At 35.0% G+C, this 20,275-nt stretch overlaps 1 protein-coding gene across 1 annotated transcript in view; it reads left to right on the top strand.

The window, feature by feature from the left end:
* LOC145255708 (glutamate receptor U1-like) overlaps positions 1 to 11,182 on the top strand; it is a 99,743-nt gene extending 88,561 nt beyond the window's left edge. Inside the window, exons 5-6 of the mRNA XM_080114297.1 lie at positions 7,914 to 8,668; positions 10,929 to 11,182. Of these exons, the coding sequence (XP_079970423.1) occupies positions 7,914 to 8,668; positions 10,929 to 10,991 (818 nt within the window). The 3' untranslated portion in view covers positions 10,992 to 11,182. The remainder of the gene's footprint in view (positions 1 to 7,913; positions 8,669 to 10,928) is intronic.
* The last annotated feature ends 9,093 nt before the right edge of the window (positions 11,183 to 20,275 follow it).

Here is a 20,275-nt window from a genome sequence, read left to right as displayed (position 1 = left end):
AATGAATAAGTAATTAATTAATAATTAATATAGGATACAAATGAGTAAGTAATTAATTAATAATGAATATAGGATACAAATGAATAAGTAATTAATTAATAATGAATAAGTGATAAAAATGAATAATTGATTAATTAATAATAATAAGTGATAAAAATGATTAAGTAATTAATTAATAATGGATACATGATAAAAATGAATAAGTAATTAATTAATGATAAGTGATAAAAATATGAATAAATAATTCATTAAAATGAATAAGTGATAAAAATGAATAAGTAATTAATAAATGCTTGTTTTTCAAAGGAAGATGCAAATTAGTTAATTTTCATGTAGTCGCTAAATATAATCACTTCAAAGAAGCAGAACCTTGTCTTTTTTTCCTTTTGGTGGGTGAGTATAGCATAGGCACCGCCAAAACTGGGGTGGGTGGGCAGGTAAGTACTTTTTGACGGACCGTCTTTTTAAAAATCTACCAAAAATCAGTTAATTATCCGATCAATACGAAATTTTCAGCGATTATTAAGAGAAGAATGAACTTTATAACAGTGTACTTATTTTTCATAAACGATATTTATATATATATATATATTTTTACTTACAACCCCCCCCCTTGTTTTTAAGGGGTACAAATATGCTTAAAATAATCATCTGAAACTGAACACAACATATTGTGTTGTTGTAAGGGACAGAAATATAGAATTTAAAAAAAAGAAAATTGTTTGCAACCTTATTTTGACGTCTGAATATCAGAACTTCGATTGTGTTTAATTATCCCGCTTTTGAGTTTTGAAGTGTAAAATTCGGTGAATATGTTCAGTAAAATAATTAATTAAGTTAAGCAAAACGAAAAAAAAATTTTTTAATATTTATACGAAAAAAGCCATTTTAAAATCTTTGATATATAAATTAACAATTTTTTTTTTAGCGAGCCGAATAATGCATGACCATTATTAAACAGGGCATGCTTTGAAGAATCGATACAAAAAAAAAAAATTTGATAAATATTGTGCCCTTTGTGTTAAAAATAACATCATTTTTTCGATCCCGTTTGAAAACGTTTGCCGCCTTTCGACTACGGTGGACCAAACGCCCTGAAATAATTTTTTTTTATTCTGCTTTAAATTGCTCCTCCCCCAATTTTGGGGAGCCTGGCCCCCACACACATACACATTAAAAACCAAACTCATACAAATGGTCACCCATCTGGTACTGGCCAGCCTCAGCGTTAATAATACATTGAAATTTTCGTTACTGAAAAATAAGTTTTTTTGGCCTGTTTGGTCTTCCATAGTTTGCTTTTTATCGAATTCAAACGTAAACAGTGTCGATCTAGAGTACTCTAGATCGACGCGAAGTAACTGGTTGCCTATATGAATAAGTGGAATTATTTGAAATCCAGGTACTTATATTATAATATTTTTGCATATTCTCATAGAAAATCATCCTAAATCTTAGTTAAACAACAAATAAATAAATAAATTATTTCAAAAGCCTTTTTTTTTTTTTTTTTTTTTTTAAATATTTATGTACGTTTTTTGTGCAAGACAAAAAATGTCAATTGTTAACTTTTGGGGAAAATTTAACATTTAAAATTTAATTAAAAATAGTAGAAAAAGTTTTACATTATTCTGCTTTCTATATGATAAAATTCAGGGTTTTATCTTTCTGGAAAAAAAAATTACTCAGAAATAATGGATTTTAATAAATGTAATTTCGTTTTAAAAACAACAACTTGATTTTTCGGCCATTTTTGGCGGTGCCTAGTATGGCAGAAGGCGTAAATCTACAAATATACCAAAAAACGGTAAAGACAATAAAATAAGACCATACTAATAAACACAATAAAAAATTAATTAAAACGAAATTTTCCAGTCAAGAAAGTTTTAAAATACCTGAAACAAGCTCAATATTGTCAGAAATATAGGAACTATTATGGGTGTCTTTGGTTGTGGTAAAATGCATTTTTTTTATAAATATGTATTTTGTTAAGAGATTTGACAAAAGCTAAAAAGCAAATGGTTCTAATTGCTACATTCTTTCTTTCTCCGCTTTGTTTGGAATTAACTTTTCTTTTAACTTCTAAAGGCAAGTAAGTTTTCACAGGAATATGTTAACTCAAAGTATTTTCAGACAATGAAAATTGTTTCAGACCCCAAAAGTAACACATCTATGTAAAAGCAATAAACCATACAAACTTAAAATTTTCTATAAAACAAATACGCAAAAGCTACAAAGAGATTTATCCAAACGACCACACCTCAAACAAAACCCCAAGAGCATATGCTCAGCAACCACTTCCCTGTGCCTTTGACTGGGTGAGGCAAGTTGGAAAAACATCTTCAATGACTCACATACAAGCCTTCTTCATTTGCCGTATGTATTCTTACCTACTTGTGAGAGTCATGTGAATAGAAACGAATTGCTACTTACATCAATATATGCACTAACAAGAACGAGGTAAACCAACACACATACTTAATGCCACACTGATAAATACTCATGTACGTATATTACATATGCATATTCTTCATACTATGATTATATTGATCTACACGTTTCTAAGCACTACTAACACAAATTTTTAACCCAAACTAGAACTTGCATAAATGAACGTCCACTAACTGAAATAGCATTTTTTATTTTTACAATGTTTTGTTATAAAATTTCGTTTTTTGACAATTTTTCATTCAAAAAACTGTTTACGTTTTAGTTAATACTTACTAACTGGTGACCCGGATATTTTTCAATGTTCCATTTATTTCCATTTTAATATGCATGCCTGTATTATATATATATATATATATATATATATATATATATATATATATATATATATATATATATATATATATCCGTCATTTTCTTTCTTTGCTAGAATATAACTTTTATACCCAATTTATATTAAATGTTAGTGGAATTCTAATAAAAATAATAATAATAATAATAATAATAATAATAATAATAATAATAATAATGATTCTAATAATAATCATAATAATTATGATAAAATGATAAACAGAGAGTCTCTATTCAGGTATATCATATGTGATCGATTTGTTTATTTTTATTTATGTATAAATATGTTTAAATGTGTGCATCGCCGTCGTCGTGGTTGTCAAGGATACTTGGTGTTTGTATGGGTTTTGGGTACAAAGAGTTTTGAGTCTTGGCCAACAATCTTTCTAGAGCTTGTGTCTCGATAAAAATACTGATTGGTTGAAACTATAAACTCAGCCCTCGTGTTAAGGAAGTACCAGTTTGACATCTGGTGGGTTTAACCAAGTTCTATAGATAGATGAAGCACTCTTTAGCATTGATTGGCAATCACTTAGAGATAGTGTCTCGATAAAAATACCAAGGAAGGAACTTCTAAAAATACAACTCATTCTTTTGATGAAAACAAATTCAAATGAATTGAATCTGGGGAGGACTTCACCTTTCGTGCAGGACATTGAACCTTCCGAGTCAGAAGTTCAACCAGGCAACACTTCTGTCACTGGAGTATTGAATTTACTCAAATCAAAAAAGTCAATTATTACACTGGTAAGAAATCGGCAAAGAGATATGTTGGTGTGAAAAGAAAGTGGAACAAGGAAGAGCACAAGTTTTCCATGGAATGTAACCTGAGAGCAGATTGGATGGTCATGCAAGAGTAATTGAAAAGGTAACACTGAGGTATTGGGAAGAAGGAGGTATGTTTAAAATGATGGAAAATAAGTTGATGAATCAGATAAGAACAATACTTAGAAAAGGATGTGTGTCATTATCGAGGATGTCAATAGATTGAATAAGACATAACGACAGATCAGCTTCTATAAAAAATGGCGTCTTTATTTACATCTGACAAACATGAGTACACCGGTAAGGGGGCGTAACTCCAGCTGGTGAAAACTCTTGTTCAGTCCCTCATGCAACATCTTCCCTTTTCTCAATAATAAAAACAGAAGATAAAGACAGACATAAAAAAAAACACAACAAAAAGTCTGATAAGAATTAAAGCAGTCTACAAACCACAGTGATCTAGGCATTCCTTGGGCTGACTACCCTCCTACCTAACAGGGATTATTCTGCCCTTTCACTTATGTTGTGAAATCCTTGAATCTCACAGGATCTCTTATTATTCTTCCTGACCGTGTTGTCCGCAACCTTTCCGGACTTGGTTTTGTTGGGGATGGAGTTGAGTTGAGGTTTTCTCTTATTTCACCTTCATATTGAGGTGGTTCTGAGTTACATATCTCTTCTGTACTCTGCCCTGTATTCTTGGGTAACTCGCTCTGCACTTCATATGGCTGGTGTATTCCTGATGTGAGTGGGGGTGTCTCTGCAGTTTTCTTCAAATCTACTCTATTCCGTCGATATAAGTCCCCATCCACTTTTACATGGTATGATCGCTCATCCAGTCTCTTCCATACAACAGCTTTCCTCCACTCTTTTTGACCATTTATGTGTGGTTTCATCCGTACTACATCTCCAGGATACAATGGTTTAAGTGGTTTTACTTTGTGGTTGAAAGAATGTTCTTGCCTCCTGCGGTCTTGCTTCACTGATTTTCTCAGATTTTTGGGAAATTCTGGCTTGAGTAAATCCTCCCTGGTTGGGAGAAGTGTTTTTGTTCTCCTTGACATCAGCTTCTGAGCTGGTGATAAGAGACCTTTGGCTGGCGTATTCCTGTGATCCAACATTGCTAGGTATGGATCAGCCTTATCGTCCATCGCTTTCCGGAAAAGGTTCTTTGCCATCTTTACCGCAGATTCCACTTTGCCATTTGCCTTGCTATTGTATGGACTGACAGGTGTATGTGTAAAACACCACTTTTTTGCAAAGGTAGAAAATTTCTGGCTACTAAACTGAGGCCCATTATCAGTTACGACCTGATCTGGTATTCCATGTCGTGCAAAATGGTGTTTAAGTTTAGTTATCACTGTCTTTGTTTGTGTATTGAGAAGATGATCGATTTCCCAGAAGTTGCTCATATAATCAACTGTGCACAGATAGTCTCTATCTGCAAACTTAAAGAGATCTACTCCCACTTTCGCCCAGGGTCTGTCAGGAACTTCATGGACAATTAATGGTTCTGTCGGGTTGGCCACTTCATATTTTCTACATGTGGGGCACTTTGACACATAGTCTTTGATGCCACTGTTCATATTTGGCCAATACAGGCATTCTCTTGCTCTTCTGCAACATCCTTCTACTCCCAGGTGTGTGGAATGCAGCTTTTCTTTCAACACCGCCCACTGTGTCAGTGGAACCACTACCCGGTTTCCTCTGAAAATTAAACCATCTTGCACCGTCATTTCATTCCGCATGTTAAAATATGGTCTCACCTCTGGGTCAAGATGTATTTTTTCTTCTGACCATCCTTCCAGAATTACTTGCTGTAACTGCTGCATGCTTCTGTCTTCCTTCGTGGCTGAGCGCAGTTCAAGCAGCCTTCTCTCTGTTACAGGAATATATTCTGCTTCCTTGACATCATCTTCATCGTCCATATCTTCACTGCTCAATGCATAAATGTATGCTCTTGATAGCGTGTCTGCAAGGAACATTTTCTTACCTGGATGGTACAGAACTGTAGCATCGTAAGCCTGTAGTCGCATCAGCATGTTTTGAAGTCGTTTTGGGCATTTCACCAATTCTTTTTTCATAATCGCCTCCAGTGGCTTATGATCGGTTAGCACTGTTATTTGTCGACCAAACGTATATTGATGAAACCGTTCACATGCGTAGACTACTGCTAGTAGTTCCTTTTCAATCTGTGCATACCGAGTTTCTGTGTCGGTCAGTGCATGGCTGGTATAGGCTAGGGGTTGACTTTCTTGTAGTAGTGCAGCCCCCATGCCCTTCTCACTTGCATCGCATTGGATGACCAAAGATTTGTATGGGTCATAGTACCTCAACACTGGTGCCTCACTCACTAACTCTTTAATTTTCCCAAAAGCCTCTTCATGGATTTGGGACCATGTCCATGGCACATCTGCCTTCACTAAATTTCGAATTGGGGCCATCACATCAGATATGTGTGGTAGAAATTTTGCCAGGTAATTCACAAATCCAACCAATCGTTGCACTCCTTTCACATCTGCTGGACACGGCATCTTATTTATGGCTCTTACCTTCCCAGGATCAGGAAGTAAACCATCACTGGTTATTATGTGTCCCAGGAAAGATATAGACGTTTGTCGTAAGTTCAATTTTCCAGCATTCAATCGCATCCCGCGATCACAACATCTCTGCAACAGTTTCCTGAGTTTTAGGTCATGATCAATTGTTACTTCTTCCATCGTTTTACCCTTCCCAATCACCAGAAGATCATCCGCTTTGTTAACCACCCCCTCCAAATCGGACACATTGTTAAAAAGGGTATTTTGAAATATCTCTGGAGCTGGAGAAATACCGAAAGGTAAAACCTTCCACCGGAACCTACCGTATGGTGTAGCAAATGTTGTTAAGTGACTGCTGACTTCGTCTAATTTTACATGCCAGAATCCATCTCGTTGGTTATGGAATTTCTCACATAACAGTGCTTCTTCCTTATAAGAATGAAATTCAAAAACCGAACTACTAAATTTCAAATAAAAAATAATGTCTACTTCTTTGTCATGAACATATCCAAAAATTTCAAAAAGCAATAAGGTAGAAAATTAATTATTAATGAAAATAATTTTTGAAGAAAATTAGCGAAAATTGAGTTTTGCTAAAACCAATAAACAGAAGAGTTCGAATTGTAACAAAGGAGGTAATTATTTTCTGAAAACTTTGAAAATTTTCATTAATTGTCTTTGAAAACTGTTTTCATTAATAATTCATTTTCCAGCTGATCATTTTTCATAATTTTTGGATATATTCATTACTGTGACATGACAATTAAGTAGATATCATTTTTATTTTTACTTGAAATTCAATATTTTGATTTTCAAATTTCGTTCTAATAATGAAGAAGCACCCAGTTTACTTCCACTATTTGAAATTAGAAAATGGCAGATGGAGAATTTTTTTTTTTTTTAAAACATAGGTTTAACAGATCTTTAACTTGCTCATTTTTCGTAATTTTTGGAACTTTTACTTATTTCGACATAACATGTCAGTACGTAATAGTGTTTTCATTTAAAATGCATTTTTAAAAAATCAAATTATAATCTACAAGCACCAATTTTTTTTTTTTTAAGGTTAACTTATTTCTTTTCAAATACAACTTAAATGATAAATATAACCGCAAATTATTATTATTAACCCAAATAATACTTTATTTAATCAAAAAATACTACTGTTACATGAGTATTAAGCTTTAAAACTTTTGACTAATAATTTGGATTTTTTGGAAGTTATTCTTACAATGTTTTGGCCGATAAAATCTTTGACCTTCTTTGTGTGTAGTGTTACTATTGTAATTTTTTTAACTAGTGTTTGAATCTACTATTTATAATTATCGGTTCTTCTATTGTATTAAATTCTATACAAGTTCTACTTACAAAGCCATTATTGCCCAACGTATATGCTGCTTTTTTTTATTAGCTTTACTTTCTACCGTTCTTCTTTATCTATAAGTTTTACTTCATCCCATAAAGGTAAATAATTTCTTTTTTCCCTCCATGTGTGGTCGACCATACCTGACGTCTCATTATCTGCACATATTATGACTTTCGGACTTCTTCTAGCCTAACTTTAAACTTATACCTGGTCATGTCTGATAGAATGAGAACAGTTTACCTCCATGGATTAAAAAAAGATTTCGATTAGAAATTTCATGCAGATTCCTGAGTTTAACATAAAAATTTTCAAGTTTAACAATACGCCCCTGAAGAAGGGTATATTGGCCGAAACATGAAATTAATATCAAAGATGAGAACAGTAATTGCATATTTCGATGAGAACACTTTAAATTTTCTTCTTTTTTTTTTTTTTGTCCCTAGGATATCAACATTATCCTCGCTCATATTCTGGTCGAATTATGAGTGTTTCCTGGTGGATCTTTAGCCTTTTAACATTAGTAATGTACTTCGCATGCATGATTGGAGAGCTGCAGTCGAACTTCAACTGGACGGTTACACTCCCATTTTATACATATGACGAGATGTCTCGCCAAACGGAAGTTCAGTATGGCACTGTGAACTCTTCAAACATATTCAATTATTTCAAGAATTCCGACCAGATAACTGAACAACGCATCTACAAGTACATGGTTAATTCTAAGAACAATATGATGTTGAGTACTTCAGAAGGGTTGAAGAAGGTACGTGCTTCGAATGGACGTTATGCATTCATCATGGAAGGTGCACCAGCCGAATACGCAGTCAGCAGATATCCATGTGACTTGATGCTGGTCGGCGAGGATATTTATAAGCACAGTTATTCTCTTGTGACAAAAAAGGATTCTGCACTAATGGCACAACTTAACTATGCTATTCTGAAATTGAAGGAGCAGGGTGTTATTGACCGGATTCATTCCAAGTGGAAGTCTGGTGAATGTTTCAAGAACTCTGATCAAAAGGATTTTTTAAGGGAAAGGAGATATTATAATAGAATGGAAAAGGCACCTGTCTCAAACTGGTTTGGTGCTTCAGCGTCCCGTTTGATAGCTGGGCCACTGGTTATATTGCTCGTTGGTATCTTGGTGTCTGCAAGTGTTTTGGCCGTAGAGATTTTTTGGGCCAGAAAAGCAACAAAGGTAAGTGCTTCTCATTTACATTTCATTCTTTGTTTATTTTCACCTCTTGACACACATTCTATCTTCATTTTGCGGAATTATTGCCAAAATTATTGTAGATGAGTGAGAAACTTGTTGTATGAGGAATGGACCTAGCTAGATTTGAAGAAAATAGTTGATCAAGTTTGAAGCACAAACTTTATCTATGATTTGAATCAATGTTATGCATACAGTTTCATTCATGTCCCGAAACATGTAGAGAGGAATACAAAAATATGTTGAATATGAGGTACGTGCAAATAATGGTTATGGTTTATATGGACTACAATTATTAAAAGCAGCTTAACATTAATTTTTTTTACTCGCTTTCGTTTAAATTTTGATTGTGTTTGGAAGATAAAAGCCTAAAGTTACTTTCTAAATGAAAAAAATGTATTTTTACACATGAAATAAAATTTAGAATAAAAATGAATATTTACATATGAAATGAAATTTAGAATAAAAAATGTATTTTTACATGTGAAATAAAATTTAGAATAAAAAATGTATATTTACACGTGAAATAAAATTTAGAATAAAAAATGTATATATATATGTGAAATGGAATTCAGAATAAAAATTATTATCACAGCCGCTAAAAAAATAATTTAGTGAAAATTCATGTTTAAATAAACTAATTTTAAAATTCTCTGGAAAGATAATTATCGGTTGTCTGGAACTATCTCAAAGATAATTATTAAATTAAAGTCTAGAGATAATGAATAAATAAAAAGAATTGCTTACTTTTTACTAAAAACTGCCGAATTATCTAAAAAATATTTAGTTATGTAAAAAACCTCTTTTGATGTGTAAATAAAAATATTTATTGAATTTCAAAAATGTATGAAAGACATCAAAACGATTTCATGTTTTCATGTTAGATTGAACAAATAATTTTATAATATTTTCCCTTTATTTCTAGTTTTATAAGACCAAATATAAACATGGTAGTTTTCCAGATCGACCCCAATGCCTAAACAAGAAAATTGCAAAAAAATATATTGTGTACTTACCTACTAGGTAAAAAAAAAACATATAGTTCACCAAAATTGACACAAATTAATCCAGCATTTTTTTAAAATAAAATCAACCTAAATTCAAAAAGCCATTACATGGGGAGAGTTAATCTGGAGAATAACTGCTGACGTCAGTGTTTTTCATTAGAATTTGAAATAAAACTTTTGTAAAATGTCGTTCAAAACTTCATTTTTTACTATGAACTGCCTACTGTGTCAATTTTATTTATTTTTTTTTTTTTTGCATGATGTCTCAATTTATTCTTAAACATGTCATAACGATAAATTAAATTAATTCCTTTAAAAAAAAGCTGAAAGTGCATTTTAAGTGTGAAAAAGTCAATTAAATTCATTGATTACACTGCAAATTTATTCATTGAAAAAATTAAACTAAAACAATTATTTGCTAATGATTAAATAGAATTCACATTTGGATGGAAATAATTCATTCTTAGTGAAAAAATTACATGAAAAATACAAACATTTTATTTTTCCAAATGATTGACAGTGAATTATGAAACTGATGAAATCATTGATTTTCTGAAAATAATATTTGGATTACAGTTGGTGGGGTGCTGATTTTGTCGTTCTATTCATCCTTACTTCTACAAATTAATCATTAGCAGAAATGCTCCCATTTTATGAGTGTGTATGTTTATGGTGTTAATATCTTTGCATTTTGTTTTGTTTTGCTTTGGGGTTGCCTTGGTGGAGACAAGGCGTTTTAACCTGTGTTGTTTGGATATAGGTATGCGTCATTTGTGGGTTGTTTTTGCAACATGTTTGTGAGATGGGTGGGAGATTTATGGGTTTTTCACTTGTCAGACTCATTGTAGGTTCTATGGTAGCAGGCAATAGAATTGAGGGTATCGTAGTAAGTCAGTCATTAGTTATTAGTCATTAGTGTCTCTAGAATTAATAAATATGTATTCATATAAACATATATTTATATGGATAATCAGGCAGACAAAAAACAAAAACTCCCAATTCTTGCAATCACACTAGCACCTGATCCACCCTGTGTTCTAATGGTATCACCAAGGTAACAAAACTTCTCAACAACTTCAATAGCTTTGCCATCAATAAATACTTTCTCCACATCTGAGTTGTCATCCATCTCTGTTGACTTAGATTTTTTGTACTCAAATTGCTTATCCTCTCACAACCTGCCAGAAATATAATGATCTTTCTTAATTGATGACTTTCTTTCTTTCATTTCACTTTAGCGTGGATCATCATCAAGCGAAGATGGACACAAACTGAACGATAATTTTGAAAATGAGAATTAGACGAAGCTGACACCAATGAATAGGAAGCTGACAAAAATAACTTGAAACCATAGCCATGGAAACCAAGTAAAAATATGGTGACCTAAAAATCAAAATCCAAAAAGAAAGAACATTTTGTTGGAAGAAATTCTAACACAAATATTCTCAGACATGTTCTCTGGTGTCACAAGAAATAAAGAAGAATGTTACAAGAACGCTTCCAGTGTCTCAATTTATAAAGAAATGTTCATTTCTTCTGTAATGTTTTGATTCAGAACATATTTTTAATGCTTTGAAATTCATTTATTTGTTTCTTTGTTGTTTTTATTTTTATAACTCTGGGTAGTTTTTTTTTTTTTTACATGGGGGTCACCACTTATCAAGGCCCAGAAGCCACTTGAGGATAAGGGTTAATTACATTAGTCATTGTGATTTTAGCATAGTAAACATTAGTGGGAACTTTGTACATTGGATTACTTAGAGGGATGGTTCAATAAGAACTTGTTTATGTTGGACTTGAAGACAATCAGATTGTAGTCAGCTGGAAAGCAGGCAAATGGAATAGAGTTCCACAGACGAGCAGTTCTAAGAAAGAAACCCTGTTCATGGAATCTACGTTTAGGTGTAGGCACAGATAAAGAGTTTGGGAAATTGTTGATAGTCGTTCTGGCTAGACGAGTGTTTTTTGTGAAAATCTGGGGACCATAGATTGAAGTTCAGATGCCATGAAAATAACGATAAAGCAGAGACAGGCTCGCCACGTCTTTTCTGTGGGAAAAAGGTTGCAGGGAAGAGAAAAGCTAAGCTACGAAGTCTATTTTGAACTCTGTCAAGACAGGATAAGCTGCTTTTAGCATTAAAAGTAAGCAGCCACTTTTTTCCACATTTCCCAAGATGGACCACTGAGGGACTCCAGCATTAATACTGAAAGCCTCTGATTTCTGCTCATCAACCACTACTCTTAAGAACAGAGAGAAATGATTTAATAGTTGAGAAGATATTTCCAGCTATACCATGACTGGAAATCTTGTGAAGTAAACCTTTATGCCATACCTTATCAAAGGCGTTTGATATGTCAAGAGCAATTGCCCTAGAGAAGAACCTCTGTCAAGGTATTCGCTAATCCTATGAGATATAACTGTAAGCACGTCTGCTGTAGATCTAGCAGAATGGAAACCATATTGCATGTCACTAAGAAGGTTCTTTTTGCTTAGATGGTTGACTACCTCTTTATTTAGTACAGATTCCAGCAACTTACTCATGATGCATAGGAAACTTATTGGTCTATACTGAGAGGGAGATGAGCGATCACCTGAGTTCTTAAATACAGGGCATACTGATGAGATTTTCTAAGGTGTTGGGAAGCATTTTACCTTAAGACAACACTTAAATAACTTTGTAAGTATGGGCGCTAGTTCCGGTTGAATCTTTTTGAGTACTATAATTGGAATGCCCTCAGGGCTGGTTGCTTTATTGGAATCAAAGTTTTTGATTAGCTTGGCAACATCACATACAGATATTTGTATGTCACATAGCATGTTTTCTGATATACAAGGAAATACTAGGGGTTTGTGCCCTTGGTCGTAAAGGGTAGAATTAGCTGCAAAGTTCTTGGCAAAGAGTTTGGCTTTGTCTGATGCTACTTTGGACTTAACGGACTTAACATACAACTCTCTTGCCTTCTTTATTACATTCTTACAGTGGTTGCTGGCAGTCCTAAAAGCGGCTTTAGTCTCAGTACATCTATTACGTTGGAAGCAATGGAAAAAGTGATTTTTGAGCGCAATGGCAGCAACACATTCTGGGGAGAACCATGGCTGGCTGTTAGGTTTTTGCTGGAACTTTTTTGAGGGTATGAATCGGTCTATACCTACAGTTAACCATTCCGTCAGGTAGTAAACCTCTCAGATAGTTTAAACTGAAAAGTTTTGCTTAATCTCCTCAGATAGCAATTGTTCTTGTAGCAGACACATACTTTTATGAACTATTTTTGTTGCTAATAGATAGGTGTACTGCTGATTGAAATGCCCATCAGCCAATCAGAGATCTTGGTATAGGAACACAATAATGTGTTGATCTATTTATTATAGCAATTACAAATCTGTCTTTCCGACTTAAGCAGGTGAAGTTAAAACACAATCTGAACAAGACATTTCGTTGGCTTTCCTATGAAGGTGCATGCTACTCTTTATAAAATTGATTTTTATCCGTTTTAATTCCTTTCCAGCACTGCATAAATAAAAGGTATTTTTATGTGAAACTTTGATATTTTCTATTTTCATCTAATAATATATCTAGATAGTCAAACTATATTATGGTCTATTATAATTATGACGATGCATGCATCCATACATTATATTATTGTAGGGAAAAACAAAGGAGAATGACACCAGTTGCTAAAGACATCAGTGGGTTATTTCCCTTTGGTCAAAGAGACCTAAACTACTTGCTGAGAGAGAACGAGTGTTCACCATGTCGAACAGGATCCCACATGAATGAATATAAAGGAACTTTGTTTCAGATTCGAAGCCTACTGTGTATGGTAGAGACGACTATTTGTAACCCCTCCTAATGAAGAAGCTGGATAGGACCCCTATTTATCTGGAAATCTCGGCTCCTGTCGTCTAGTCTTCTCTGAGGGTTGTTACATTGAATCCTGTATGCTGAAAGCGAATATCAAAGCCGCAGGCAGGAAGAAAAACAAACTCGTGTACTCTAGTCTACAGAGTTAATTTTCACAAACTTATGTACAAATGTTTTTACAAATATCATTCAGTTCTTAGTAAGTTTTTCAAAATCTCAAATTTCTTCACAGGCAGCGTTAGACGGGTGGATGAGGAAGTAGAAAGAAGGTCAGGTCCTCAGGGAACGGCAGTCTCTATACGATCTGTTCTCCCCGAAATCAAAAAGCAATCTCTCGAAAAACTCTTCTCTGTTCTAACTAATTTTCGCGCGACAGTCGTATATATAGTGAAGTATGTGGATGGGGTGGAAATTTGCCCAGCCAATTAGATTCCACCACGAAATCGAAAAGCTTCAGGTTTTTCGTGTGTGCAATTCCAGAATCTGGAATCTGAGTAATTCTCACGACTGACATCGGACTTTGAGTTCACCAGGGCCAGACAATGTTATGCTTCAAGTTCCTGTCATCAACTTAAGTGCAAAATATATTTCTCTGGTTTCAAACAATATCTATTTTGACATGAAATAAAATACATATATTTATATTCTCTATTTTAAATCCTCGGGTTATCTGGCGTCACTTGGGAATGATCAGCTGTCTCAGCATTGTTCTAAAGCTCTCCAATGAGGATTACGTCATATTCGTCCCCATTAGACTATATTGCTTCGTAGAACCAATGGAGTCTAATTTCTCAACTTACCGCTCCATCCCTTTTCACAGTTTGCCGTCAGATTTTTTTCACGGCCCCCTCTCTCCATCCTCAATTTACCCGTCAAAAAAAGTAACATATACACAATCCCATATCCACCCTTTAATCAGGGTTCTCTCCCTTTTTCATTCAAAAGTCCATAAAAAAGTCAATTCAAAAAAGTTCGTAAGATCATCAAAATGTAAAAGTTCAAAGTTCGTAAGGGCTAATACAGTTTCTTTTTTTTTTTTTTCACATGCAAGTTTGTTTTCTTTGTTTGTATATTCCTTTTTTTTCAATTCACATTAATAATTCAAAAATAAGATAATCATCATTTAAAAATGGTCACTCAATAAATTGCATTAAGTTCATCAATTAGCTCATAAGAGTTACTTCCCTTGGTTAAAAGTTTTGTCCCTTTTTTTCCAAAATAAAATTACTCGATTTTTTTTCAAGGCTTTTACAAGAGTTATTCCCCTTTTTCCATTTTCTTTTCATCAATTCAATCGTAGTTCAATTTTATTTTTTTTCACAGAGTGCCAGTCACAATTTATAAGTTTTTTTTTCACTTCGCTGCTATTAAGTCTTGTAATAAAATATCAAAATCAAAATGTAAAATATCAGTCTTGTAATAAAGTGTATGCAGCCCTAATCAGGGTTCTCAAAGGACCCGCTTTTTATTGAGCTAGGGGAATCTTTCTCACCTTAAGCAGTTGTAGTTGAACCTTCACTTTTTATTTCACAGTTCAAGTCTTCTTTCATAAGCATCTTGTAAGAATTTCTTCACTGAGGACTTCTTCTCACCTCAATAGATGGCCATTCAAGGTATTGTTGAGATTTTCTTTCGATGGTTCTCAGCTCAGCGCCTTGCAAGAATTTTAGGTAAAACAGAGAGAAAAGAAAAAAAAAAAAAAAAGAAAAGAAGATCTTCAAGTCGTCTTCAGTTCCTTTGGAGTTCAGCATCAGGGAAGTCTCTGGGTTGCACTTCGTTTTCGTCAGCACCAGCAGCCGTATTTTCCAGAATCACAGGCAGTTTCAAACCAGGGTCTCTCCCGCCATCTGTGCAATCAGTCCCGAGATGCTCGTCACCTTGCTCTCTTCCCATATTTGCTCTCTTCACGCACTTGTAACCTATGAAGCCTATCCTATAGGTTATGAAGCCTATCCGTAGCTTCTGTAATCTCCAGACCGTTTAGTTGGACCTGTAATTTACTCAAATCTACTCGTCTTCAGCTACTCTTATAGCCAGTGGCAAAAGACCTTCACTTGCCACCTCCACCTTGCAGACGCTATTTATTACTCTCTCATCCCTCTGAAATAATCCCAACACACACAACTCCTGATCTCCAGTGACATACAACGAACTCTGTGACCGGCAAATTCCAAGACCATTATTTCGGCATATTCCTGCCTCTCGCTGATTCAACAGCATAAATCTATCTCTACATATTCGGACTCCACTCTATAACTGGCTACCAACCCTAACTTGGGTGTGTCAAGTGGATATGGAAAGGGTGGAGTAATAACTTGATAAACCTTGTATTTAGTTCCTCGATCCCAGAGGGGTATAGATACAAATACTAATATTCTTTCAGCTTGTAACCTCGCACTACACCCCAGAGTGTTATAATATTTTCACAATCCTTCCTCGGGGTTAACTGGAAGTTGTAGGCACGATGGTAATTTTTGCCTTATATCTTCTAACACATTTCGCAGCTGATCCGGACTTATTACACTAGGGGAAAAATGTCCTAATGCTAGGACGTCCAACTGGGCCCCTATATGAGTGGTCCATCCAACCAATGACTGCTCGGTGCATTGTACCCATCGCAGCATATGCATTAACTGTAAATATCTCTGTAAAAAGGCTTCTCCTCTTAAAAACTCAGTCTCAATTGGACTAGACACATTCCACAAAATTTCAAATTGACTGATTATATCATTAAGACTTTCCCTATTTTCCTGCACTTCTACTCTCGTGATATTTAGTATTGATAACCCCTCCTTTGTAACTTGTGTTAACGTCTTCTGCCCTTGCTCTAACTGCCCTATTTGGGTCCTTATTAACTCGAGATGCTCTTCTGTAATCAATCCAAATAATGCCTCTAAGGCTTTGCCTATTATTGGTATAACCGCATCTTAGGCCTGCGTTCCAGGTTCCTAAATCTTTGATAATGGTTCTTTTGATCAGTCCACCAGCACCTCAAAATGCTCGTCTCATCCTCTAAGGGACCCAATATCTGCATATATTTCCCCACCTGTTCATAGGTACTGACTAAATTTCTCCTTAATATATCAAACTGCTCAATCCCTCTTCTATGGCTGCTAATTGATTCCTTATAAGGCCGCAAATTATTCACTAGAGTTACCAGTCGGTTCGATTGGGTGATTATTACCTCACTAGTTTTTCTGAAAATGGCACCCCTTCTCACAAGCAGCATAGTAGATGTCCACAGCAGTCCTAATAGGAGCAATACCATGATCGTTCTCATCCCTACAACGACAGGAAGAAATGGATCGATCAGCGACTCAATCGTCCAACTGATACATCAAGAACAACGTATGGTGCCAGTTGCAGTTAACAACTGTGGTAGCTGCCCAACAATAAAGCATTGAAAGAAGCACGACCACTCCCAATTGACGACGCATCACCAAAAATGGAACAACGAGATAACAAAATTGAAAGCACAAATAAATCACCAGGGACCCTCTTCCCATAGTAACACCGTGTGTGTGGATACTCCGCCTAAGAAAGAAGGCGATCATGGTCGGCCAATAACATCAACAAAAATAAGAATAATTTCCCAAGGTTCATTCCTCAGTTGTGCCGTATATCGTCAAAGGTTCTGATATAAGAAAGAACTTGCTATATCAATAGCAACGCACATATAATCATCACGCAAGATCATTGACCACAAAAACATTTTTATGTCACTAGTTATAAGATGTGGTACAAAGGTCACTGACAAAAAAGAATACGTTCATACCAATAACTACTTGTAGGTGACTCAAAGAATTAAAGAACAACTGCGTCCGACCAACACCGTCATGCATCAAGCAAAACAATTTCTCAATGGCTAAGAAACCCTTCATCCGCATCGATTTCTCAGCAGGACTGCGTCAGCAGATCATGCAAAATAGGCATCATCGATTAGAGCACTTCGTCAACAAAACCGTCCCCGGTCACCACACCAATAAAAGGAACTCGATTGAGTCCTCACCATTTTTCCATATCCCTAATTTACCACAGGGATCTGAAGGTCGGAGGTGCCATCCTCCCGCCTCTAAGAAAACACGATTCCTTGATTTATCGAACCTGGTTCAATAATTCAAACACATATAAAAAATTATAAAATGTTAACCACGCCCCCTGCGCCTCACCCAAGAATGTGCCCGAGTGGGCCCTGTCCAGACACACTGAGTAACACAAAGGGCTGGTCAACCACAATTCACTACCTATCCTAACAGTCCAGTTGAAATGTTCCGGAATCCATTCCAACTAATTACAAAAATTTAATTACTAAAATTTGTAAGGAGACTCAGTTAACGCCTCGCTATCGCACAAGAATCTCTGTCTTTTTTTTTCAATTAATATCTCTAGGTGCGAACATCACGCACATGATTTACTCGCAATGGAAAAATCCATCTAAAAAAATATAAATCCCTTTTTGCGCACAATTGAGTGTGACACACTTCACTCAGTGATGCTAATAATTATTTCCAATTATTTTCATTCAGTTTTGCGGCCTCTTTGACCCTTATTTCACAATTTAAGAAATCCTTCCTGACTGAGGCAAAATTCAAATTCCTCCAAAAGTCAGTTCAATCGCCGGAAGGAATGCTTCTAATTATTCTCAACTGAACTCAACTAAAATTTGTTCAGTTTAATAAGTGAAATCCCTCCAGACTGAGGTAACAAAAATAATTTTTTCACAAAAATTAATTCAACTCTCAAAATTTAATATTTCCAATTATTCTCGTTTGAACACATAAAAACACAACTCTGAACAGTTTAATTCTCACAACAGCATTCAATATCGCTACATAAATATGCAGCCGATATCCAGCTAACATGTTTCGTCAAGGTTCATGAACTGCTTAAAATAGTATTCTCGTTTTTTGTTTTTTTCAAAAAAACAAAAACAAACTTTTTTCTTCTAAATTCAACATCGGAATTCTTCTTTCACAATTTAAAATTGTAATGCAATTACAGTCATAAATCATTATCATCAAAGCCAACCTGCTCTCAACAGAACTGAACGAATAGTCACTTTAAAATAAGGGAACAACTCTCTACCCTTGTATTAAGCTATTCTCGAGGTAGGGTACTCATTTTTCCTTCTAGTCTCACATCGGGTGGGTCATGGGACCACATATCATCCTATTTCCGATTTTTCACTCCCCAAGAGGCAGGTATTCTCTCACAGTTCCCATTTAATCTTGACCACATGTCATTCAAGGTCATTCAAACCCTTTGTCGTTGACCCCTGGTGACATCAACCAGAATCAAGTCAGTCTTCCGGCCCTGCAGGAATTTCTCTGGGCTGTCGAGTTGTCTCTTGACATCATCGAGAGGGCTGCTAAGGCTTCATCGTAAAAAGTTAATTCCACCCTGACCTCTGCCACCATCACCACCGTTCCAGACGTGACCCCTCCTTGTTGTTATAATGCCTGCATCCACACGACCTCCTTTTACGCTGGGATCGCAATTAAGAATTCCTTCTTACATCTTAACTAGACATTCTTGCAAGGACTTATTTATCTCATCATCATTATGGATTTTCTCTCTACGTCCTTATAATACTCAAATATTCAAATATATGCAATATCAAATAACTTCACAAAAAGGAAAATCGCAAACACCAAAAGAATAATAACAAAAAACAATTGTTCAATCACCAAAAAAATTTAAGCTAAAACAATAAAAACTTTTTCCACTTTCTCTCTTTTTTTTCTTTCAAGCTTTTAATTCAATAAAGAAAAAATATATAAGCTTCATTTAAGCGTCAATTGGATTACAATCAAGTGTTTTAGCATTAAAAAACAATAAAACTTTCTCTTCCTTCTCTCTTAAGCCTTTTAATTCAACAAAAAAATATATAACTCAATCACAGCAAGGAAAACGTCCATGCAACAGCGATTGGTCCGGTTTTTAAAACAACTTTCGTTTGTATCTGCAACAATTACCCCCTCTCTTCCATTAACTCGCTGATATCACTGCTATGGATTGGAAGCACGCACGACTAATTAATTTCACAGAAACAGCAAAACCACGCTCTCACTCTCTCTAGGCCAATTTGCACAGACGACAGAAAGAAAAGGGCTTGCTTACCTCGAATGTGTTACGTCTTTTTCTCTCTCTCTTCTTTCTTGTCGCTTCGTGGCGCGCACTTGTTGAATCTGTCAAAAAGTATCTCTTTCTTTCTCTACATTTTCCTTCTTTTTTTTCAAAATGTTCAAACGTTTTTTTTCTTTTTCAACCGGCGTTTCTTTTTCTCTCCACGTTTTCCCTCTTTTTTTCAAAATGTGCAAACGTTTTTTAAATTTTTTTTTTTACAAACGGGCGTTTCGTCTGTTTAAAGTTTTTTTTTTTTTAAATGTCCTTTTCACGCGTGCAAATTTTTTTCTGGCTTTTTCCAGGCGTTTTTTTTTCTATATTTTTCAGCTCTGTCTCCTTCCTTTTGTTTTTCAAATGTCCCATTTGTCTGTCTCTCTTTTCTTCCGAGAAATATTAAGTCTCACCCTTTTTTCGGGTCAATATCCTTGTCGCGGCCACCATAGTGTAAGATTATAACGCAATCCCAACTTCGTATTTTTCTTTTCTTCCATGGTAGCCCAAGGTCAATCCTGGTCAAACGGCAACCAAACTGTAACCCCTGGTTAGAACCCCTATTTATCTGGAAATCTCGGCTCGTGTCGTCTAGTCTTCTCTGA

This window comes from Euprymna scolopes, chromosome 31, assembly GCF_053919585.1.
Source record: "Euprymna scolopes isolate OS-2025 chromosome 31, ASM5391958v1, whole genome shotgun sequence".
Classification (NCBI taxonomy): Eukaryota; Metazoa; Mollusca; class Cephalopoda; order Sepiida; family Sepiolidae; genus Euprymna; species Euprymna scolopes.
Note: the sequence above shows the minus strand (reverse complement) of the source record. Positions and strands in the feature narration are given on the sequence as shown.